The sequence below is a fragment of the Aspergillus eucalypticola genome (assembly GCF_003184535.1).
Source record: "Aspergillus eucalypticola CBS 122712 chromosome Unknown BO83scaffold_3, whole genome shotgun sequence".
NCBI classification, from domain to species: Eukaryota; Fungi; Ascomycota; class Eurotiomycetes; order Eurotiales; family Aspergillaceae; genus Aspergillus; species Aspergillus eucalypticola.
The window spans coordinates 1,475,043-1,498,583 of NW_020290277.1; the positions used below are offsets into that span (position 1 = coordinate 1,475,043).

The following is a 23,541-nucleotide window of genomic DNA, read 5'->3' on the forward strand; positions in this document are numbered from 1 at the left end:
ATGTTACTAAAGTCTCCCCCTCCCCTTTGGCACCTTCCCCAGGCGTTGAGCGTCTGTCGGTACAGCTGGAGAGTAGCTCGATGACTCCTTGCAGTTGCGTTCTTCGGAGTGGGCCGACACTTCCATCTCAAGCGGGTTGCTGTCATTTGCTGGCAAGCACTTCCGTCACCGTGCGGAACGGTACTTTATTGTGCTGCTGTCTGCAAGGTCGATTCCTGTCGGGCTTAGCTTACCGTTCATCCATTCCCCTACTTGCAGCTAAAGCTTGCTGCCCGTTGGGGGCTGATCCGTGGTTGGGAGAAGCTCTCGGCCATGGTCCGGCTGTCCAAGGGTGCCAGATCCCTCACGGGTCTAGACGAAAAGACCAGCCAAGTCAATTGCAAAAAGGGGAGGGATAACAAGAATTTACGCTTGCCCTTTCTTTTATTTTTTATTTTTTTTATTTTTTTATTAGTATATTCTGTTTTTCGAAAGAAATTAAAAGAAAAAAAGCAAAGGGGAAGAGCAGGGAAAAAGGAAAGAAAATGGACCAAGAAGACACTGCCCATGGTTATGGTGAAGGGGTGCGTGAGGCTACAAGCATTTACTGATTTGGAAAAGTCGGGCAAACAACCTCACCACTCACCACCCATTCATCCATCGAGTTTCAGGTACAGCTGGTGACTCGCTTCGTAATTCCGCCATTTCTTGTGCTAAATGTTAAGCCGCTGGCTTGATCTAAGAGCGCTCGATCAGAGCTGTTCCGTGTTGCTCTCATTTCTCTCGCGCCAGGGAAGGGGGATAAGTGTGGTAGGGAGAAGGAGGCACTTCGGCAGTGTACGGATCCTCGATCTGGAGAAGGCAAATGGACGCTGCATGGACTATGGGGCCAGCTAGGCTCCATGCTGGCCCCGATAGCGTCCGGGTTTGCGGTTCTTCTGTTCAACTACTGCTGATCCAAATCTGACCTATCCATTTGGCGAGATACTCCGAAGCGCGCCATGGTGCGAACCATGATTTTAACCTGGGCTAAAAACACGATAAAAGACAAAAAGAGAGGAACGGAGGGAATGGAATGGAAGCCCATTCGAATGCGTGGCTGCTGGCTCAGATGAAAATATCCTCCACCATGGCTTACGCATGGCCCCAGCGTACCCAAATAGGGTCCAGATCCCGATGTCAGAGATCAAATCCCGACGCCGCTTAAATGAGCCAAGCCAAACCATCCAGTTTTTGAACATCTCCTGCTAACCTCACCCATTTGCATGGCCACCCTTTAATACTGTCCATTATACTTGTTGGCATGCGCGAGACGAGCAAATTAGACCGCGTAGGACAGCGTATCAGGGTGAAGTAGTATAAACAACCCCCCTATAGATGGGTCCAAGATATGTCGGTCAATGTGTTGATGTCAGGTCTTGCACTGACTGGCGCAGACAATTGCATTATCAGGTCTCCATCCTTCCATCCCAGGCCGTCACGACCAGAGGAAGCGGCACATTCCGGTTCCTTTCATTGGTGATGTTCGGTTAATCTCCATCACCGCGCGGGCCTGATCATTACTACCGATTGGTTGCATTTGAAGAGGGGGTTTTTTTCCCGGCGCGGTGGAAAGTTGGATGGATCGTCTTCGGGCCAGCCCATCTGCGATTCACCGTTTCGTACCATTCCGAAGTCACTACTACGGTAGTTTGTTTCTCCACAACCAGCTAGCTGCCTGCCTCGGCGTCGGTGGACTCCTTTCCTGCATTATTACTGCATTGGGGTGTACATACTCCCAACGCATGACAGGGCGGACGTTACTGTCTAGACTATCTACGTTGCACGACTCGCTCCATTCGAGAGAAGGGGAAAGGGAAAGACAGACGGATCGTTTCATGCCCTTCAGATTCCGATCATGCGTAATGGAACCCATCACCAGCTGGGATCGGCTGGCGCAGGGAACATTCCCGATCGTGGGCGCACCTGGGGCATGTGCACTGCGGGACTCGCATCAGTCTCTTATCTAAAATTCAGGCTCAGTAGGTATGCCTTGTCCATGTAGATCTCAACGGAAAAAAGTATTTTCGTTCGTATCTTCGGATGGACGGAGATCTCGGACTCGATCCGAGGAGGGCACGGCTCGGGCTGCCCTTTGGGTCGAGATTCGGTTGGATTCCTGGTCCCCGAATCTTTTCGGTCCCTTTAAAAATGCTTCGCAGGATCTGCTGTGATCCTGAGGCAGGAACGTTTATGGCATCATAACTGCCTCAGGCGTACGTCACTCCGGCTCACGTGGGTGATTATATAATTGCACGTGATGTAGCAGACAGATTTCCACACCGCCTTCCCTTGTGGATGCGGAGGCTGTCACATGATGTGGGGAAAGTCACGGGCACTGCATCAAGCAATCCATCAATAATCCATCAATCATCAATCATCAATTCAGCTAGCCACGGTGCCAATACGGCCCAATCACCTCAATTAATCACACGCACTCTTCGGCTGTTTGGTAGACCAATTTCTCATCTCAATGGTCATTCAACCATGCGACGGTGACGCTAGAGAATGTCGTTGCGGGGCCCTATGAAGCGTTCGCACCTGCGGCAGGTGAGCGCCGCCAGTATCGACACGCTTTCCAGCTCGCGCACCGCCGAGCTTCCTCGTGGTACGCCCCGGGATCGCTCCTCCACTCCCGATGACAAGGCAGCCCGACTCTCATCCACCGGACTGGACCGCCGTCAATGCTCCCTCTGGGTCCATGATGAGACCTTCTCCAAGGAGGAGATCCTGTTCAACCAGGCCGCCTTCAGCGACACCGGCGTGCAAGTGGGCGATGTCATTGAGATATTGCCCGCGCGCTTTTCGGGCGATGCCCCCTATGCCGCCAAAGCAGACATGGGAGCCCGGTCGCTGCGCGAGAGTCATGTCGACCTGAACTCGTCGCTGCCGGCGAACCCCATGTCCAAATTCAAGACTCCGTTGCAGAGTCGATGTCTCTTCGTGGTCAAGCCGCTCCCACAGGAGATCAAGACCCGTCACCCAAAGCTCGAATTGTCGGTCACGAGCAGCGTGGCTAACATCTTCGGGTTCAAGAACCGCACCGCGGTTCACATCTCCATTGTGGAGCGTGCGCAATGCTCGGCCTCTCATGTGGATATCTCCTTCCGCGATCAGTATCTGGTCCGTTCGGACATGTGGAGACTGGTCATGTCGGAATTATCGGAGAAGATCGTCTACAAGGGCCAGAAGATCGTGTTCATGGGGAGTATCAAGGCCACGGTCAAGAATATCTTCATTCGGGGCAAGAAGGTCCTCTCGGGCTTCTTCTCCCCGCAGACTATTCCCGTGTTTCGAAGCGAATCGGCCAAATATGTCCTCTTTATTCAGATGTCGAGAGAGATGTGGGACTTTGACTCTGAAGGTACAGGGGATATTCTCTTTAGTAGGGTCATCAATGGCTTTCTGCCGGAGTTGTTCAAGCGCTGGGCCAATTCCGACGCGAGACATCTGGTCACTATTGTGTTGTTTACGCGCGTGGAATATGATCCGTCGGCCATTGGGCCCTCCTCGAGTCTTACATCAGAGAGTTTGCACAACAACTTCACGCCAAATGGTGCGCCAACTAGGGACTTTTACCGTGTGGTCGTTAATGATATGGCGAGTGGCCATTGGACCACCATTCTGGATGAGCTGAAGAAGGACTTTCGAACCTTCTTGAGGGACGTGTCGATTCTCAAGACTACAGACGACATCAAAACGCCCACCATCGATGGGGTTAAGGTGGCCCCTCGAGCCCAATCTGCCACCATCGCGGGACGGCCCAGCACTGCGCTTCGCGGGAACATTCTTGAAGCGATCCATTTGGCGTCATCTCATCTGGCGTATGATCACATTGATCGCGATATGGTGCATACGGGGACTTCGATCATCGTCATTACTCCAGGAAGTGGCGTTTTCGAGGTGTCATATGAGTCTCTAGCCTCCACGACGGAAGCATTGACGAATCGAGGTATTGCCATTGACTTGGTCTGCCTTAGTCCCATGCCGCTGCACTCGGTGCCTTTGTTCAAATACCGCGAGCCGGCACAGAAAACACAGAGCCCTTCGTATGGAGGGGACATTCAAGACGGCGGCTATTCGCCTGAAATGCGTCTGTCGTTCGCAAGCCTAGCCATCAGGGGCTCGCACCTCTCGCCAAAGTCGTTTCCTGGAATGGGCGCAAGACCCTGGTCTTCTCGACATAACAACGAATGGAACTACGGCATTCCTCACTGGCTTGACATTTCGTACTGGAACCCTGAAACGTACAGGGAGGCTCGACGCATTCTGAAGAAGGATCCTAACGCTCCAATTCCGTTCACTGTCACCAAGCAGTCGAAGGTCTTCGTGCCGCGCGTGCGGATGTATGAGATCCAGATGATGGGGGTCATGGAGAGTGAACAGTCGAACATTTCGATTCCTTATCTACTTGAAGGACAGGGTATCTCGAGAAGGTCAAATCACGCGATGGCTTTGAGTCCCGCGAATATAAGCCCCGGAAACTTGCCATTCAAGCGAAACTCCCCCTTCCGACATCAGCTGAGTGACAGCCTCCGACCCGAGCCATTTCTCCAGAACATAGCAAGCTCCAAAGATGCGATGTTGCCCAAGTCGCGAAAATCCTCGAAGTCGGTGGTTTCGTGGATGGACCAATATGACGAAGGAGTGTTCCATCCGTTTCCTAAGCGACGTCAGCGCCCGAAACCGACGAAGCAAAAGCGACCCAGCGAGCCAGAAGTGCAAGTGTCAAATGCACACGATCGACTGTCCGCTCGGTCTGTGACTCGCTTGAGGGACACTGAAACCAATTCGAACGAACGCGCCCAGACGACGTATTCCGCGCCTCGGAAGATTGATGCCACGCTCCCGGTCCCGAAAAAGCCCGTTCCTACGCGAACGGTGTCTCCGAAGAAGCCTGCGTTGAAGACCTCTTCCAGCGCCCGGATCCCACGAATTTCGCGTACGATCAGCTTTGCTCTGCGGGGCCTGAGTGCCACCCCTCCCAGAGCCCAGGCGAGCACGGAAGTCAACGTCGAGCATGCTCGCGGGCAATCAACAGCCAATGTGAAGAAACCCACAGGCATGTTTGCTGATACGCGAAGTGTGGACTCTCTCAGCATATCGGATTCTGCGTCCACGAAGACCGTGATCGATCTCTCGACGACACCGACTACGCCCCAGAAGCAATCTCACAATAGCTCGGCAATCACCCCCTCGCGGCCCATAGAGATCAAGGTTCCCCAGAAGCAACCACCCGAGGATGATGCGGAGCAAGGCGACCGCCCTATCACCGAGTCATACTCAACTACAACGACTGAAATCCCTATACCCGGTGAAGCTCGCCATGAAGGCCGGGCCAAAAGGCCACATCCACGGGTGACCATTAATGGCAGCTCACGAGACGCATCCAAGAGTGCGCCCTCCAAGGCTTTGGCGCCTTGGGTTCGATCCATCAACCCCTGCAATACGCCGAAAGACGTCTTACGAGACACCAGCTGGTTTGGGCGTTGGCAACATGCATATCCGAGGCCTCCACATGTGGCTGTTGTCAAGTGGAAGAGCTTGAAGTCTCCAGCCATCTTGCCTTTGACTACGGAAGAGTTCCCGACGGCGACCGAGCTGGCGTCGGACTACTATCAAACCCCCTATCGCGTGTTCCCGAACGACGATGCGGAGGGTGTGGAGCCGCCGAAAACACGGGGCGTGCTTCTACGTGAAATGATCTCGCTGCGTCTATCTCATGGATTCCAAATAGTCGTCGGCAAGAACGTCGTTGAAGTGTCGGGCCAGTATTCCCTCGAGGCACCCAACGTGTTCGATACCCGAAGCCTGGAACGAGACGGGGCAACTGTGTTCTTGTCGAAGGGAAACACAATCCATCGACTCGTGTGCATCGACGAGGCCGAGATCGAAGTGACTCGATATACCCACCGAAACTCGGCTATGCTGGCGTCCCACAAGACCAACGACTTCACCATGTATTCACCAGCCATGCGCACGATCCTGAGCCCGGAATATGAAGTTAAAAATATCCGATTAGATCCGACACTGGAAGAATACAACTGGAACTACGCAGACAATTACGTGGCCGGACATCGCGAGTACCTCTTTAGCCCGGCTCAGCAGTTGCAATTCTGGCGGGCGCGTTATGTGCTGATCCCGATGCACCTGCAAGTCAACTCCCGCCGCCAGCTCCAGTCGTACAACGAAGACAATGAGGAAGAAATCCATCTGCTGGGCATCAACCAGCTCACGCATATCTGGCAGCGGCACAAGTACGTTCCGCCTGAGGAGAAGCTGTTCGACACGGCCCGCAAGAAGCGGGAGCAAAATCCCTTGAACATCATGTACCAGACACGGAATTCCTCCGAGGTCGTGGCAGCTGAACTGGATCGAATTATCCTTACAGATCCTGGCCTGGACAATTCCCCAGCCCAGCTGCTGCCGGAGTCGGAGTTGCTGGAGCGATCAAGCATTAGTTTGACAACATTAGCGCAACTAATCCAGGGTGAGAAGGGCGTCCGGATGATGGATCGACGGTGGCATTGGCGTCTGCACTACAATTGCTTCATCGGCTTCGAACTGACGACATGGCTTCTCCAAAACTTCCGCGACATCGACAGCCGCGAGGAGGCAGTCGATTTCGGCAACGAGCTGCTGAAGCACGGCCTCTTCCAGCACGTAGAGCGGCGCCACAACTTCCGCGATGGCAACTACTTCTACCAAATCTGCAGCGAATACCGGGCCACTCGCCCAGAGTCTCGCGGCAGCTGGTTCCCTCAAATCCGGGCCGACAAGCCAGCTGTCTCAACCCTGACTGGAGAAAACCCCCGCGACTCGCCCATCAGCCACTCGCGCTCCGAAAGTCTAGATGAGGCCACTCAGCCGGCTCCAAACACCCCCTCGAAGGGGAAGAACAAGGCCGCCATCATGCTGTCCAAGACAATGAAATACGATGTCGATCCACGCAAACGATCAAACCGCCCAGAGGTCATCGACCTCCACTACGACCGCCTCCACAACCCCGACAACTGCTTCCACATCGAGCTCAGCTGGATGAACACCACCGCCAAACTGATCGAAGACGCCGTCATCTCCTGGGCCTCAACGGCCGAGAAATTCGGTCTCAAACTCGTCCAAGTGCCCATCGCCGAAGCCTGCGCCATCGACGAAACCCAACCTTTCCGCAAACCCTACCGCGTCCAACTCAAACTCCCCCCTCCCAAGGGCCCCCTCCCATCCCTCTTCCAAGCATCAACCTCCTCCTCAACCACTCCAACCTCCCTCACCCAACCCTCCCCCCAGACCGGCACTACTACCAAAAAGCCCTCCTCCGGCGTTTTGACTTCGTCCTCGACTTCGAAGCCCGCTCCGCCTTCCCCGCCGACGTCGAAGTCTCCTACTCCTGGGGCATCCCGGACTACCGCTACCCGCAATACATCCACCGATCCGGCAGTCTCCTCGTCCAAATCACCGACGACGGCGACTTCCTCTTCCTCGCCAACCGCCTCGTCAGCACCCGCGCCGCCGCCACCAGCCGCGACCGTCTCGACCGCGACCGCGACCGCGACCCGCAGCAGCAGCAACAGCACCGCACCCGCGCCGGCACCTACGACCCCGGCGATCGCGCCTCCCCGCGTCTCTCCCCGCTAACTCGTCCCACAATCCTCCCCATCCCCCACGACGTCAGCACCAGCATCACCAACAGTCCACGCCACTTCCCCGCCTCCACCGCCGCCGCCGCAGCTAGTCTCGACTCCTCGAACTTCTACCGCGCGCCGGAACACATCCTCACCAACTTCGAGGACTTCTGTCGGGACCCTATCCGTCTTGAACAGTTCTATAGCGAGTCGCATGTTCGTCCGACGAGCACACGAGTGGAGCCTACAGCGTTGTTGGATACCGCTATCCCGTCGTTGGAGTTGCCCGCGAGTGTGGTCAGCCATCATCCACACTTGGGAATCACCCCGGGACCGGGGTTGATGAGTAGGGCGTCGCATAATGGGACGTTGCCGACGATTGAGTCTAGGGCTAGGGCGTCGAGGGATGAGGGGAGGAGTCCGAGAAGTGGGGCGTTGAGGCCGGTTATGTAGGATGTATGTATGTCTGTATGTAGTAAGGTTGTGTTGGTTCGGATTGTTGGGGATGATGGTGTGGATGGATGTACTGAGTAATCTTAATCTATGGCTAATTATGTTGAATGATGAAATATATGATGTATTTTGGCGAAGTACATGTATGGGGTGTTAGGTATTAGAAGTGAATGTAGAGTAGTGTGGTGACGTTCGTTAGTTGTGTTCGAACGGAAGGTCAGGATGGGATTGACTATCAAGTAAGTATTGAAATTTGCTATGTTATATTCAGTAGTTATCTGTGACTGATATAGTCTGACTTATCTACATAGTGAGATACAATGTGAGGGAGGCAGGCATGGGTGCGGTCATATGTATGCTTGGGCGGATGAGAAATTATAATCAACACATGGGTATCATGATGATATCAAAGCGCAAAAAAGAAGACAGGACTGTATAAGGGCTCCCCCGGTAAAAACAGGGAGCAAAGGTGAAAAGTATGAATCCCAAACATAGACCGCCCCAACTACACAACAGGCCTACCACGCCTCTTCAACATCTAGGAGCCATTTACGAATGCCCTCGCGTAATGTGTTATCACCTCCTGTCTGTACTCGCCGGCGGTCCCGGTCTGTGGGCCCCAGCTCGCCTTCATCTTCTCGGCAGTGCTCCGCGGTCACACTGCGAACAACCTCGTCGAGCGCGCTTAAGACAAGTTTGCGACACTCGCTCCGAGGAACCTCCACTGGGCGCATCTCGTCCCGGCTCAGCACGTCTGACATGTGCTTGTCCTCAGTGCGCCGAGTGCGCGTGGGGGACGGAGCCCGGGAGTGTACCATTGAGGAGGGACCGCTCTGAGCGAGAACTCGTTCAAGAGCGTCAACTAGCGTGCCATCCAAATCCATCACGTGCTCCTCCACAAAGCGTTCTTCTACATCACTTGAGCCAAACCCATCAGATGAAGAACTAGCGGACGATTTGCTGGAAGCAGTAGCTTGAGAAAAGAAACTGGTCAGCTGAGACGCAGACGCCGAGCCGCCGGAGACATGACGAGGGGTGCCAGTTTGGGGAGAGAACGAAGGCGATGTGTTGCGCCAAGACGCACTCCCGACTTTACGACGTAGCCGCAGCCGCTTCACCGTGAAGGTTCGCACATCCGCAATGAGAGTGGTCGCAACATCAACCCATCGTCCGGATCCGTCCGCATCAAGACACGCGGCCTGGCTTGACATCGGTTCTCCTTGCATGGCACGCTTGATGTCGGCCTCGAGCCCATTATAGGGCCGGACCGCTTGAAGTAAGAAGTCATCATGGAAGCTCTTCAGCCAGCCAGCAACGTTCATGTTAGGTCCATCACTGTCTTTCAAGGTAGAGGGAAAGCCGGAGGTGCTGCTGTGCGTAGACGCTACGGCGTCAACACTAGTAACCGACGTTCGCGTCTTCTTCGGAGATGCCATTGTGGAATCGCCAGATGAAGAAAGCGAGACGAACCCGGGCAAAGGAAGATCAACATCAACAATGCCATCATCTCCTCGGACTGACAACTTCAGCGACGACTCTCTCGCTTGGTCCGTAGCCGCAGCCTCATCCGGGGCATCGTCGTCTTCATAACCATGGTGGGCATTTGAAGCCTGAGGAATGGAAATATGGTTGCTAGTTGCGCTTTTCGGAGAGACTTCGGTAGGTCCGAGCGAGGCCTCTTTGACCATCTGACTCAGTGTGGGAGGAGGGCGCCTCGGAGGATTTGTGTACACTGACACGGACCGTTTGCGGGTGTCGGTTGGTGCCACAGATTCGCTGTCACCAGTAGACGATTCCTGACGGGCGCTCCACAGACCGGAGAATATGTTCCCCCATCGACCGTTAGCAGATGGTACACTGCCATTCGCACTAGTGTTTGTGCTTTCGCTTCGTTGAAGGCTCCTCAGCAGTGTTTCGGACGCGAGGCTGTCAGGTCCGTCAGCCACTGCCTGGTCCGACCCTGCGCGCTCGGAGCGGCCTTGAGAAGCGAAGTGGGGAACCGGAACAGTGCTACCAGGAGTGGTGGTTGATGTTGTCGCCGCACTCGTATTCCTCGCGCGCATATCCTTGGCGTGGACGGGCACGCCTAATGCTCGAATGGAGCGGGCGTCGGATCCCCGGCGCATGGTAGTGAAGTCCGGGGTCACCGATGGCTCGGTCTCGTCCGTGGAACGATGCGCCGTCTCGCACGACGAAACGCTCACGGACCGCTGGTGCTGTTCTCTTTCACTAAGAGTGAGGCGTTGTGCGCGAGATCGACGTTCCATCACTCTCCGCAGGGACTCCTGCCGCAGAACCGGGACATTTGGCGGGCTCTGAGAAATGGCCCTCGTGGAAGCCGCGGTGCCCGGCCTGATAGGGGAAGGGAGAGGCTCGAAACGCTGTTTCGGTGGAAGAAAGACTGCAAGCAGGAAAATAAGTCTCCGCGCCGTCATCTTGTCAGGCGATATAATGACAGTGCGGTGAGCAAGAAGCGGGTCAGAATCCTGCTGGGCTTTCTGCTGCAGATAATGCCTCCGTCGGTACCACTCGGGACCAAGGGCATTGAGCCACTCAGTATGGTTACCCAGGAAAGCTGTAATAAGAACAAGGAAGAAGAAGCTGTGGTCCTTATCTCCAATGCTGCGAATGATGGAGCGGCCTTCCTCACGCCACACGCCCCACCGATTCTGGCCGGTTACGACGAATGGCATTTGCAACGCCGTGCTAATGCGACGGCTGCTGCGGATCGCTTCGTCTCGTAGCCTGGAATTTACGGCCAAGATATTCGCAGGCAGGTGGACAAATGTTTGATTTGTTCGTTGCATGTTTGGGGGTTTAGCTGGCTTTGGATGCATGGCTGAAGAGGAATCTACCTTCTTCAGCAGAAAAAGGATTTCCCTTCGCGAAAGTCTCTCCAAGTGTGACAGGGTGCGGTTTATTACATCCCAATGATCAACCAGAAGATCAATGCGCTCATCCAGGCTCGCAGGCGGGCTTGCAAGGGACAAACTGTCATCGAGGAAACCCCCACGGAAACGGTAGTCCGAATCCAAGGAGCACGACATTCCCGGTTTGGGAGAGTCCGGGCCCTGGGCATTGAACCGAGAGGCCGGTCGCCCTGCGTTTCGAGAGAGGAGCGGGATCTGAATAGTGATAGCCACAGCATACATCGGTGTCTTTTTTTCCTTGATCTTCCGACGCTTCGTGACATCTGGAAAGGGAAAACCGCTGTTCGGAAGTGAATCTTGGTTCACAGAACCAGCCGCGTTCATGCCATCCGGAGACGTCTCACCACCTTCGGGAAGATGGACGCTGAACATTCTAGTCAGGAGTATCGTAACCTTTGCTGGTGGTCTTGATTCATTCCCGCGGCTGGTGTTTGTAAAGGCCGATTGACTTCCAGTTGTATACGCCCGCGACAGTGAGTTGCGGGTTGCAGGGGATGTGGGTGCAGTTTTGCCAGGTTCATCATCGGCAGAGATGATATGCATCTTCGTCGATGACCCCCTATAGCTAAACGCGCTGCTGCCGAAAATGCAATTTAACAGACCCGTGTCATTCGAGTCCGTAGCATAGCGAGGGTGGCCAGGTTCATGATAGCTTCCCGCCGGCGACAGTGTGGAACTACGACCACGAGCCCTCATGAAAGCGCCAGACGACATGGGAGGTGACCTCCGTGTCTCCGCGGCAATAGAGAGTGGGCTTGGCTCCGCGGCTGACGACTGCGACAAATAGCCCCGCCGTGGCCCACGGGTGAGATTCGATACCGTACGGGCATGTCTCGCACCGGTGGTATTGTCGAACACCTGAGGTTCCAACCCAAGTCCCATAGAAGTCTGATCCTGCGAACTGGCGCGTGTGTCCAACAAGACACAAGCATCTCGATCTCCCAATGCATTCTGTGCAATTATAACCCGGAAATCCTTCAACGGGTCCAACTCGACACCGCCGCGATCATCATAGGCACCAGCCGTAGAAGCGTTCGGGGAATTGTAGGCTGTATGCAGCGGATATGCGTGCGTATGGGAATGTCGGAGGAGACTAGCATCGGGGAATAGTAAGCCAGATGTATGTTCCTCCTCCGTGACGGATTCTAATTGGTGAGCGTTTTTGGCGTTGTAAGTCGCCGGATTTAGAGTAGCCGCGGCAGTGCTCAACAGTCGACCCAGCATGTTGGCAATTCGAAATAAGGCAAGCCTGCAGGAAGTAAAGGCCAGTGAGGGAATGCCGATGAAGGAGGGGTCAAGCACTCGAGCCGAGAAGCAAACAAAAAAGAAATAATTAAGCTAGGAAATCAAGGCAAGAAACCAACACTCAGACAGATATACTAGAATGAGCTGCAGCACCCATCGTTCAATCCCGCCGAATGCCAACCATGATCAAGCCATCCAGAAGGAATGAACGGGGGGGGAGCCTTCTTTCACTGTGGAGGCCAGACACGCCCACTTGCAGGGGGGATAGGCAGTAATAGGAGTGGTAAGTGAAGCAAAGTAAGTAGTCGGAAAAGGAAGTGATAGTAATGAACTAGTGGTAGTAGCGACAGCCCGTGTCCAGAAGGGGGTTAGTCAGCCGCCAATTGGGCCGGAAAGGATTAAGTGACTGGGGATGCAATCGAAGCCAATCGATCCAGATGAATTTAGAGCGACTTCCCACTGCGGAGGGAGACGCAAACAAGTGGGAATGAATTGGCAGGACCGGGGGGGTAATGAATTGGCCAGAGGGGAAGGGAAGGGAAGGGAAGGGAAGAGATGGAGGGAGGGAGGGAGGAGGAGGAGGAGGGGAATATTGGGGAAGAAACAGCGACGAGTTCCCGAAAGGGCGGTGAAGCTGGCCGTACCGCACATGATCTCAGCCTCATCTCGTCGCGGCCGATCGCCTGCAACTTCACGGCCTTTTGGGCCTGTCAGCGCTCGACTGCCCCCCTGCACACGGCCCAATCCGTCACACAATCACCTCATGTTGCATGGGCTAGGCAGCGTTTGGGCGGGAATCTGCGCCAGTCGGGATTTCAACGCCCCTCAACCCAACTCTGATTCACCAGGATTTCCTCCGTGAATGCCGGATCTATACATTGTCTGTCATGACTCGCCTACGCCCGTCATGGGTTATACATGGTGGAATCAGGGGGGAAGTAGCTTGGACTAATGAGAGCCACAGCGATAGGTCGAATAATAATACGGCAAGCTACAGCGCAGGGGTACACAAGGAACAAACAATGACATTGCCGTCCAGATCATAGGCAGACGCTCAAAATCTCTCAAATTAAACACAAGAACCTTTTAGCCAATGGTATCTGCATCGTCATCCCAGTGATGACGCTTTCATGATAGCTGAGTAGTAGTAGGGGTAGTAGGTAGTCAACTAAATATAGTACAAGCCAATCAGTTACGCTTGGTTTTTTGCTTCACCTTTTCGACCAGCTTCTTCAGATCATCCGATCCGCCCTCCTTGGACGCACTCTTCTTCTGCTTCTTCTTTTGTTCACGAGGAGCATCCTCCTCGTCTGCATGTTCATCCCGATCCCTGCGTCGCTTCCGACCCTCCTCCAACAGAGCCTTCATACCCGAAGTCGCCTTGAATCGGGGGTTGGTAGGATCGATGGCGAACTCGTGGCTCTCGTAGAGTCGAGCGAAACGAGGATCGGTGACTTCCATCTCGAAGTCGTCCTTGGGAGCTTCAACTTGCTTGCCCTTACTCTTGCCCTTCTTGTTCTTCTTGCGAGCTTGTTTCTCCGCCTTTTCAATCTCGTTCATATCGAAGTGCTTGATGCCAGGCTTGTTGTTGTCGTCAATCATGAGCAGCTCCAGCTCCGCCCGCTTGGCTGCGGCCGCAGCTTCCTCCGCTGCACGCTCCTCCCGCTTCTTGCGCTTCTCTTCCTTACGACGAGCAGCAGCAGTAGCCTTGCCACTAGGGTCGTCAAAGAAGGGATCGTCAAAGCCCAGGTCGTCCTCCTGGGGCTGTTCCTTAGTATCCGAGGCATCAGCGGCATCGTCCTCCTGCTCGCCATCCTCACCACGCTTGGTGGCCTTGAGCTTCTCCTTTCTGCGCTTCTTTCTCTCACGCTCCTTGCGAATGTACTTTTCAATCGTAGTCTCATCTTTCTCAGGCTCGTTCTCGAAGATGCTGTCGCCCTTAGGACCACCAGCCAGACCGGAAGTGAAGGTAACCTCCATCTCACCAACAGGACCATCGGACTTGGACGAAGGCGTAGGCTCCGCACCAAGACCAAGTAGAGCCCGGAGACGTTGCTTCTCTTCCTCCTTCTTAGACACCTTCTTTGTCTCCCCATCCCCGCGCGTAGTATCAACAATCTCCACACCACCCTCATCCTCCTCATCATCGGAGCTATCACTAGCCAGATAAGCCTTCAGGTCGTTCTCGTCGATATCCTTGCGACTACCCCGGAAGGCCCGAGCCTGAGCTTCCTTGCGCGACTTATCCTCCATATCCCAGGTCAGCTTGACCTTACTGTGCTGCAGCGCATCGGTAACGAACTCGTTCGGCTGGTACCCATCGGGGATGCGTGTGCACTCGTCGCGGGGCGTATCGTCAGAAAAGTCAGTGTCCTCAGGCACAAAGCGGAGGTCGAAGAAGTTGGCGCTAGACAAGTACTCAGCACCATCGACGGAATCGTAAACGTGCTTTGCAACGTCCCTAGACGAGAAAGTCAAGATAGCATAGAAGTAACGTAGGCGCTCCAACTGATACTTCCGAAGCTGTGTCGAGTTGAACTCCTCGCCCTTATCCTCCTTCAGCATAGATTGCTTGATCTTCTCTTCCTCCTCATCAGAATCGATTTCATCCTCATCCTCAGAGTCACCACCCTTCTTCGATGCAAAGATCTCCCTAGGCGGCCCCTCCGTCTCCTCCCTCTCCATCCTCTCCTTGCCAAACTCACTGGGATAAACAGCGACCTTCAACACCCTCCCACCAGTCGGCGCAAAACTGGAGAAGACAGCCATCAGATCCTCCGCGCGGATGTTATCCCAATCCAAGTTCACCACCGCAATGCGATCCGTAACATCGCCAGTAGGCACATCCGCCCGCTGCTTATCAGGATATTCCAGCTCCTCGCCAAACCCTTCGAACTCCTCTTCGTCCTCATCTTCCTCGTCGGAGCTCTCCTCCTCCGAGGACGAAGACTCATCGAATCCTCCATCTCTTGCCGGATCGTACGACTCTGCCTTTCTCAGCTCTCTAAGCACCTCCTCGTCATCTGCAACGCTGGCGTCTTCAAGACCATCGTCTTCCTCGTCCTCGCCTTCCTCTTCATCTTCCTCTCCCTCCTGCGCATCCTCGTCCAGCTGGTAGAATCGCTCGAGCTGTTTCTTGGTGTCGTCGCTGGCGAGCTTCCGGCCGTACCTATCGACTGCGGCGTTGCGGGAGAAATCCTTGTCGCGCAACATGTGCGCAAAACGCTTGTCGAGCTTAACATGGGTTTGGCGTTTGCTGGGAAGACGGTAGCGAGGGTCGGTTTGGATGTTGGCGAATCTGGGGTCGGCTAGTTTCAGCAAAGAGAATAGGTTAGTTATGTGTTACATTCTCGCTTTGAGATATTAGGATGGGTTGATGGTAAGGTACGTACTGATCACCGAGCCGGGGTCATTTTTGGCGGCGCCGGCCTTCTTGCCTTTCTTTTTGTGGTCAGGCATGGTGGCACGCCTGTCGGCAATGAACTTTTATTCAGATAGATGTGTATAGAATAAGAAGTTTAGAACCCTCTGGTGATAGAAGAAGAGTGGATCGTCTGGTTAAGGTGATTGCTGAAAAAGTGATGATCATGGATAATTTTTTGGCGGCGGAACCAAAGATTCTTCGGCGAGCCTTGGATGTGGTCCGTGCGTTTCTCCGAAGGTTCAGATTAACTCCGTCGTCTGATTTAGTGGTTGCACATGCTCAAATTGTGTTTTATAGAATTTTTTTTATTTTCATTATATCACGTCCATGTAGTGAGATGCATATATATAGGCCTATTTCCACAGCTCATATACTCCACGCTCAGATCCTGACCGTGACTCAACAGCCGAAATATCTCTTTTCAATCCACCGGGGTTCGCGCTCTTCCTCAATGCGACCAACTATAACCTTAATTTCAGGGAACACTGTGGTCAGTCGCTTCAGACCGATCTTGCCTGCAGCGCAGGTCACGAAAATAATTTTGTCCTCTTGGACACCATGGTCAATCATAACACGGACCGCCATTAGAGCAGCACCTCCACTGGACATCTGAGGGTCGAGGAGCATGACGTTCTCGTGGTTCTCAATATTGGGAGGGAGCTTAAGGTAGTGAAGCTCGGGCTCTTCGTTCTTTTCATTGGTTTGGATCAGCACACGACCGGTGATGCAGTCAGGTATGGTGCGCTTGAGCGCGGTCTCTAGGCAAGACCCTCCGCGCAGAATTGCAACAGCAGACACTACACCAGCTTGGTTCAAACCCTCATAGCTGGTCGATTGAGGTGTATCTACTGCTTGTGATACGTAGTTGGTCATATCCAAAGCCCTGTGCAGTTAATAACATGTAAGCTATGATTTGACAAACTCATGCGATGTGCGCGGAGCACAGCGACGCCAGGTTAACTCACTTCTCGATCAGTAAAGCGGCAAGTCGGTCAAAGTAGAACACAAAGTCAACTTGTTCCGTTGCCGGATCCTGGAGGATGGTGTTCATGCCAACAAATTGCGGTGTTTGAGGCATCATCAAGACGTTAGAAGATAGTTGCTCTTCCGAGGCGATGAGACCAAGTCGGTTGAGCTCTGCATTATGCTTCTCTGACTTCTCATCAAGTTTGCGCTGAATATGCTGAACAACCATTTCTTAAGCCGGAGTTAGTGTGTTGATCCAAGGGAGAAGGAGCAGACACTCTTACCAATGGCCGTCCGATTTTCGATACCACGGGGAATGATGATGTCTGGAGCTTGTCAGACCTGATTCAGCTTATGGAGAAGTCGTACATACCAGACACAGCTCGTTGGGGTTCAACGTATTGCTTGTATGAGGGCTTCACATAAGTGAACCACTGCTTGACGATACCTTCGACGTCTCTTCCTCTCTCACGAACATCGCGCATGACTAGCTTCCTCTCCGTTAGAGCAGTACCAACCGGTTAATAGTAGAACAACTGACTTCTGCGCCCGAGACAGACATCCATGTCTGCTTCAACAAAGATCTATTGAATAATATGAGCGACGGTTCAGATCTAAAGGACGTGCGGAACTTACCTTGACATCTAGAAGCTCCATGATCCTCGGGTCATGCAGGGCCAATATACCCTCCAGGATCAATACGCGAGGGGAGTACAGGGTACTCGTTTCAGGCTGACGCTGGTGTTCTGCAAACGAGTAAATGGGGATATCTGCTTTTCTTCTAGATAGTTTGAAGGAACCCTGTCAGCTTCCATATATGGCACGTGCCCCACCAGAAACTACAACAAGATACTCATAGACCATACCCTTGCTTCAAATCCCTTAGCGTTTGGACCAGGACATCAAAATCCAGAGACTCCGGGCAGTCAAAGTCATATTGATTGCGGTGGGCTCTGGCATGATCCTCTGGGGACAAGCTCTTGTAGAAGGAGTCCTATACCACACCGCCGTTAGAGAACACAAAGTGGAAAGATTTATTAGGCTAAACAATTATGAAAGCGGTCGCATATACCATTACGAGAATCACAACCCAGGGAAGATTCAGGGACTTCACAATCTCCATGGCCACTGAGGTCTTGCCGGAGCCGGAGCTGCCAGCGATGCCGATAATACTCAAATCCGCCCATGGTGGAGAGTAGCGCCTGTCTGTCGCGGACGAGTATACAGGGGAGATTGACTGCATCTTGCCGACCCTCACCGAAGAACTGACCTGCCGAAACGAAGGGACTAGTGACAGGCCGGCCTGATCATAACCGGGGGGAACAAAAGCAAATTCAGTTTAGGACACCAGCAGCAAAGAAGCGCCGGCGACACAAGCTTTGGAACCGATAAGAGAGACTTCGGCGATACACTCCAATTCCAAAAGGGACCAAGTGATCGGCGCTTGCCCCAATCAGGACTAGGCGGGGCCGTGACCTTCGCTTGCGGCTTTAGGCTTAGCTGGTGAACGTGACCTAACACCCGCCGCTTTTTCTTCCTTTAAATAGAGCTCTTCCTTCCCGCCGTTTCTTTTTCTTCTTCTCTCTTCTTCTCTTCACTCACTCTTCTGCCCCGAGCATCCTAATGGCTCCCGTCTGCGAAGCTTTCCATCTTCACAGACGGCCTCTTGCTCGCTACCAGGTCACTTGACATCTTACTGCGAAATTCCGCATCCACTAAGCTCTTCACCATGTCCTCTGCCAATTACGTATGCGTCCTGACATGCCGTGTGTGCCGCGTGGTTGCCTGGTTTTAACAGGAAGCAGATGTCTCCCTCTTCCTCGACGACGCCAACATGGCATCAGTTCGAACGGAAGGTCGAGGAGGTGAAACCATCCAAAACGTGAGTGATTTACCCCACCTTTCCGTCGCGCGCCACGATTGCATGATGTACCTTGAAATCAAGTTGGGAATCTCTCTGAAAAACAACTGAGGAGAATATATTGACTTGTGTTTCTGAACCCTTCGTTTGACTTTGCCTTGTCATCTACAAATTTGCCAGATGGACTTCAAATGCTGACTGTCCTCTTAAAGTGATATCAATTATCTAGTCATGGATTACCTAATCACCAACGGCTACCCAGCTGCTGCGAAGAAATTCGCACTAGAGGCCAACATCCAACCTAGAGCAGATATCGAGTCGATTCAGGAAAGAGTTGACATTCGTACTGCAATTCATTCTGGGAATATCCAAGTTGCCATTGAGAAGATCAATGAGCTCAACCCACAGGTAAGACACTCCTCCTATCTCATCCCCTTCCCACCCACCCACGTTGCAAGGATTATACGACGTTTCATGCACCACTCAGAACATCCCTTTTGGGGTTTGTTGATAAACAAACATCTTCAGTCCTCAGTATGAGCAGCAAGACATAAACATGCCGTTACTTGTCATCACATTCATTTCATAGCTTTTTGCTGACTTGACCGGCTTAGATCCTAGATGAAAATGCTCCTTTACACTTCGCCTTGCTGCGACTGCAGCTGGTGGAGTTGATTCGCTCATGCACCTCTTCCCCCGATGGCGACATCAGCCCTGCCCTTGAGTTCGCGACCTCGCAACTCGCACCGCGGGCACCCACCAACCCCCAGTTCCTCGAGGATCTTGAGAGGACTCTTGCGCTCTTGATCTTCCCGATGGATAGCCTGTCCCCGTCACTTGCCCCTTTACTACATCCCGACCTTCGTAAGGACATAGCCAACCGCGTCAACGAAGCCATCCTGCTGAATCAAGGCGCTCGTAAAGAGGCCCGGCTACGCAACCTGGTCAAATTGCGCGCGTGGGCCGAACAGAAAGCCCGGGAGGCTAAGAAGGATATACCCGAGAAGCTGGACCTCGGACTGGGCGATAACCCCAACACCCACAACAGTAATCCCTTGGCCAGTTCGACCAGTGCCAGCCACAATGGCTCTAACGACACCGTAATGACCAATAATGGGGATATCGACCCCATGATCTCATAAATCCAGGCTTCGATCTGTGATCACCTGGTACATAATATTTCCATTTCACGTATCACCAGACGAATTTCTTCGTTCACCATTGAGCACGGCGTTTGGGTGCAGGCTACCAGCAGGTGTCAAATTCAACGGCCCTCTTGTAACATCTACGGTTCAATATCGGGATACATAACATATTATGACTTGACATTTGGTCTCCGCCGACAGTTTTGTGTGCAGAACGGATTGAATTTTAGCAATCGAACAGACCCAAGAGGTTTTTCAATTGGCTTATTCGTATCAAACCCAAGGTTACCCAGTAGTTAACCACGTTGCAGTTGCCTACCCTGCAGCAATGTCAAGCTATGGGTTGGGGCACAAAGCAAATCAACATCATACCACCATGATTGGAAATGCCAAACAATCGCTACAATGTCAATCGTGTATACTTGACAGCACGGTACTTTTGTTGTTTCAGAAGCAGTCGGCAAATGTAGATCTTCTTAATTCCGGAAAGCCTCGAAAGGCTCCCATCCCGCTATCTCTAGCCTTCCGTGGCATATACTACGCGGGTATCAAGAGCCCCATGAAGCGCCGTGTACATGAATTGACCTTATGGTTCTGTTCCATAAATCGGACAGTACTATAGTTAAATCCTATGCTATGAAAGAATCTGCTAGCCTTCATCAGTAGATCTACTACTTCTTCAAGCGATGTGTCGACAATTGCCAGTAGAACCAAGGAAATATTTATATCGACCGAGCTGTCTATAAACGGCTTCAATTGTTCTATTTCAGGACTATTACTGAGAGGAAAAGCAAAGGATCTAGTTACTACTAGTTCCTTTCAACTCTGTCACTATAGTAGCACATTATTCAAATCCACTTCAGATATATTATAGTAGTAATAGCCATTATCTTCCAGGAAGACAACTGGCCCGTATTCAGAGAGTGAACATGAATTGTTCAGTTAGCAATAAAGTCTTCCAAGAATTTCCTCAAAAGTCCGAATAACATGACCAACATGGCATAAAACCCATAAGCAACCGCAGGATACAAAATCAGCTGAAAGCAAACTAATAACGTTGCGAAAACACCTTGGGAACATCAACCGTCTTCGACCGCAGAAACTCGCACGTATTCTTCCCCAGAACATCACAACTCGAAGACGAACTATAGCCCCGATCAAAATGATCATGAAGCAGGAATTGCACCACTCTTACGCCAGGAATCTCGAATCGGTCGGTTTGGTTTCCGGAATACTCAATCGGTCCCAGCGGCTCCTTGATCTTGTCCGTCGTAAGGAATGTCCTAAGCCAGTCCCATTCATCTTGGTGTTTCACGTAAAAGCCCACATTGCAGTTGGCTCCTTTGTCGCCGGCTCTACCATAAACGACGGAACCCAGGGGGGCTTTGACTGTCTCTCCGAAGGCGGAGATGTTAACGGGGTTGTCTGTTTCGTGGGAGGGCTGGGTGCCGTATGTTTGGGTCACGCTGGGTGGGTTGATTGTGATGACTTTCTTAGAATCGGCCGCGAGGAGATGTACTCTATGCTTGAGGACAGATTGAGGAATGAGTCCCGTGTTATAGTTGTTGTATGGTTTTGCGTGGACTTGTCGGGGGTCGTTGCTGGGGGTTAGGGCCTATAAGATCTTAGCCACAGGAATACTAGTGATAAAGTAGGGTAATCAACCGGGCAACTAGAAAGAAATGTTGACATGCACAATCTAAACAACCCTCTAGGTACATCAGTCCGCAAGATCCCCGGGTCTTTAGTCTGCGCAAAGACACGGAAAATCACCGTTGCATGATCCTGACAGGTAGTGTCGAGGGACGGGGACCCAATACGATGGAATCTCAGGTGAGTGAACCGGTGGATATCCTCACCGATTGCCTCTCGGATCTGTTCTTCAGTCCACTTGCACTTCTCGTCAATATCATTTCCCGTCATGAAAGCATGAAACTCGGCCTGATATCCTCCGAAAGTGGTTAACCCTAGTTTTGTCGTCGGGAAAGTGGCATGCCCACAATGCCTGTTACCCGGACTTCTTCTGGAGCAATTTGTTCCAGGTTCACTCCTGTCAGGTCAGCATCGACGTCGGAAATGAGATCATGGGCCTTGGATATTATATATGAGTTGCGATGTCAAGGATTCGACTGAAATCCGAAGCCCTCGAGACCTTCCATCAAGACAAAGAAGACTCCAACTCAACCCTCGTCCTCCTCAAATACCCACACCAAGAGCCCGATCTCGAATCCCATCAGATCGGACACAACAAGCACATCGATATCGGCAGTATTATCGTCCTCTTCACCGACCAATGGGGCCTACAGGTGCTATGGCTACGGAAAACGACACTACGAGGTAGTAGTATACCAATAGTACTTAACTACCTGAATCTAGTTAGCGATGACCACATGGTACACAGAATATGCCCAAAAGGATTGTCTCAGGTAAAAGCAAACAGGAGTTGAACTGAAAACAGGACCAATCACAACTCTGGAGTATCTTGAACTATCTTTGAAGATCAAAAATACGGCACTAAGCAATCTAGGCATAAGACAAAAGCAGTGAACATTATGATTAATAAATCCATGTTCCCACTTCTCATCACTATCTCTGATTCGCATCTTTGCAGCGTCAACTCGCCTCACCTACGATACTGTAAACGCTTCATTGCACTCTTTGTTATAAACGGACACTGGAACAGGCGAGGCGAAAGGAATTCGCGCAAGTGCACTTGTTACACTAATGAAATACAAAGAAAAGCAATATGATTGATTCAAATCCCGGCTTTGCCACATGCAAAGGTACATTGGGCAAGTGGGGCTTCCTGATGGGGCTGATTTGGCTTTAAAGATTGCTCAACCCCATTAGACTACTAACTTTGGTCTCACTATTGTAGGAGCAGGTGGAACTTGGGATATAATGAAGCACAAATGAGAAGCCTAGTCAGGTGTTCAGATGTACTGGTGATACTTATAAAAGCAGCAGCAGCAGCAGCTATAGGCGGTCAGTTTGAATTTCACCAACAATCTTTATCTCATAGCGCAGACAGGCTAGTAGGCATGGTGGAAAGGTACAGTGGTGGTGGTGATGAAAATGATTGAAGTCTACAAGAATATGTCTGGTGGTATCCAATTGACTACTTATTCCTACATATAGGGCTAGATAAGTACTTTAACTTTTTGTCTCCTACAAAGCCTTTGTTTGGCTGGCCGGTCTGTATATGATCGACCGACCAACATTTTACCAAATTAATCAGTACTAGACATTGTGTGCAACACAAACCTCTTGGACTGTGGCGCATCAAGAAATCCAATGCAAGCAATGAAGCGGGGGCCCAGGAGTAGATGACAAATCGTTCATCTACTTTTCTTCTTCCCAGTGTTTGAAGAAAGGCTGAACATGGACGTCGAAACTCATATAGGGCCTTTAGTACCCGGGCATTTCTGTTCTTGTGCGGGGCTAGATTGATTCATTGCTATACATAGTAACGTATGTAATACTGCACGAGTATGAAAACATACTACAACCTACAATATTCAAGGCAGCAGGGATTCCCTTCTTCATATGATGTAAACTGACATCCAAGACCAATAACATGTCTCTGTATTTGCACGAAAACACAGGAGAAATAGCATATTAATAGGAAAAATTGAAGGTGCTAGATCCAACACGGTCCATCGTCACAAGCTATGGAAAAAACACAACCTGAAGCCCATCACCATACAACTATAAGTAGTAGTGAACTAACTACCAGTAGTTCTCTTAACATTTACAAGCCCTGGAGCATGAAGCGAAGTTTCAAACATGTCGTGGCAAGCTTTAACACACCGAGCTGCGTCCTTATCATTAGGGTTTTATGGACAGTATATGAGCATCAGTGGGGTCATCTATCAAT

General features: G+C 52.0%; 6 protein-coding genes across 6 annotated transcripts; 2 read left to right on the forward strand and 4 right to left on the reverse strand.

Moving 5' to 3' along the window:
* Nucleotides 1-2,485: 2,485 nt before the first annotated feature.
* iml1 (GTPase-activating protein IML1) lies at nucleotides 2,486-8,202 on the forward strand. The gene is made up of 2 exons (XM_025535786.1): nucleotides 2,486-7,394; nucleotides 7,457-8,202. The coding sequence occupies exons 1-2, from the start codon at nucleotides 2,527-2,529 to the stop codon at nucleotides 8,091-8,093; spliced, it is 5,505 nt and encodes a 1,834-aa protein (XP_025392450.1). The 5' UTR covers nucleotides 2,486-2,526; the 3' UTR covers nucleotides 8,094-8,202.
* A 137-nt stretch (nucleotides 8,203-8,339) lies between these two features.
* Nucleotides 8,340-12,423, reverse strand: BO83DRAFT_135814 (uncharacterized protein). Its single transcript, XM_025526132.1, has one exon. It carries the CDS (start codon nucleotides 12,245-12,247, stop codon nucleotides 8,612-8,614), a length of 3,636 nt encoding a protein of 1,211 aa, XP_025392451.1. The 5' UTR covers nucleotides 12,248-12,423; the 3' UTR covers nucleotides 8,340-8,611.
* A 906-nt stretch (nucleotides 12,424-13,329) lies between these two features.
* BO83DRAFT_330850 (pre-rRNA-processing protein ESF1) lies at nucleotides 13,330-15,824 on the reverse strand. The gene is made up of 2 exons (XM_025528248.1): nucleotides 15,661-15,824; nucleotides 13,330-15,576 (listed from the first exon to the last, which is right to left on the reverse strand). Exons 1-2 carry the CDS (start codon nucleotides 15,725-15,727, stop codon nucleotides 13,457-13,459), a joined length of 2,187 nt encoding a protein of 728 aa, XP_025392452.1. The 5' UTR covers nucleotides 15,728-15,824; the 3' UTR covers nucleotides 13,330-13,456.
* Nucleotides 15,825-16,021: 197 nt separating this feature from the next.
* On the reverse strand, nucleotides 16,022-18,035 carry BO83DRAFT_434362 (uridine kinase family protein). The gene is made up of 8 exons (XM_025535787.1): nucleotides 17,731-18,035; nucleotides 17,525-17,652; nucleotides 17,295-17,439; nucleotides 17,200-17,242; nucleotides 17,032-17,145; nucleotides 16,943-16,984; nucleotides 16,658-16,889; nucleotides 16,022-16,575 (listed from the first exon to the last, which is right to left on the reverse strand). Exons 1-8 carry the CDS (start codon nucleotides 17,899-17,901, stop codon nucleotides 16,092-16,094), a joined length of 1,359 nt encoding a protein of 452 aa, XP_025392453.1. The 5' UTR covers nucleotides 17,902-18,035; the 3' UTR covers nucleotides 16,022-16,091.
* A 343-nt stretch (nucleotides 18,036-18,378) lies between these two features.
* On the forward strand, nucleotides 18,379-19,928 carry BO83DRAFT_375160 (uncharacterized protein). Its single transcript, XM_025530393.1, has 3 exons — nucleotides 18,379-18,540; nucleotides 18,732-18,927; nucleotides 19,134-19,928. Exons 1-3 carry the CDS (start codon nucleotides 18,464-18,466, stop codon nucleotides 19,659-19,661), a joined length of 801 nt encoding a protein of 266 aa, XP_025392454.1. The 5' UTR covers nucleotides 18,379-18,463; the 3' UTR covers nucleotides 19,662-19,928.
* Nucleotides 19,929-20,712: 784 nt separating this feature from the next.
* BO83DRAFT_395844 (uncharacterized protein) lies at nucleotides 20,713-21,577 on the reverse strand (the record flags this gene model as incomplete). The annotated part of the gene is made up of 3 exons (XM_025533106.1): nucleotides 20,713-21,279; nucleotides 21,330-21,449; nucleotides 21,524-21,577. 3 exons carry the CDS (start codon nucleotides 21,575-21,577, stop codon nucleotides 20,713-20,715), a joined length of 741 nt encoding a protein of 246 aa, XP_025392455.1.
* Nucleotides 21,578-23,541: the final 1,964 nt, after the last annotated feature.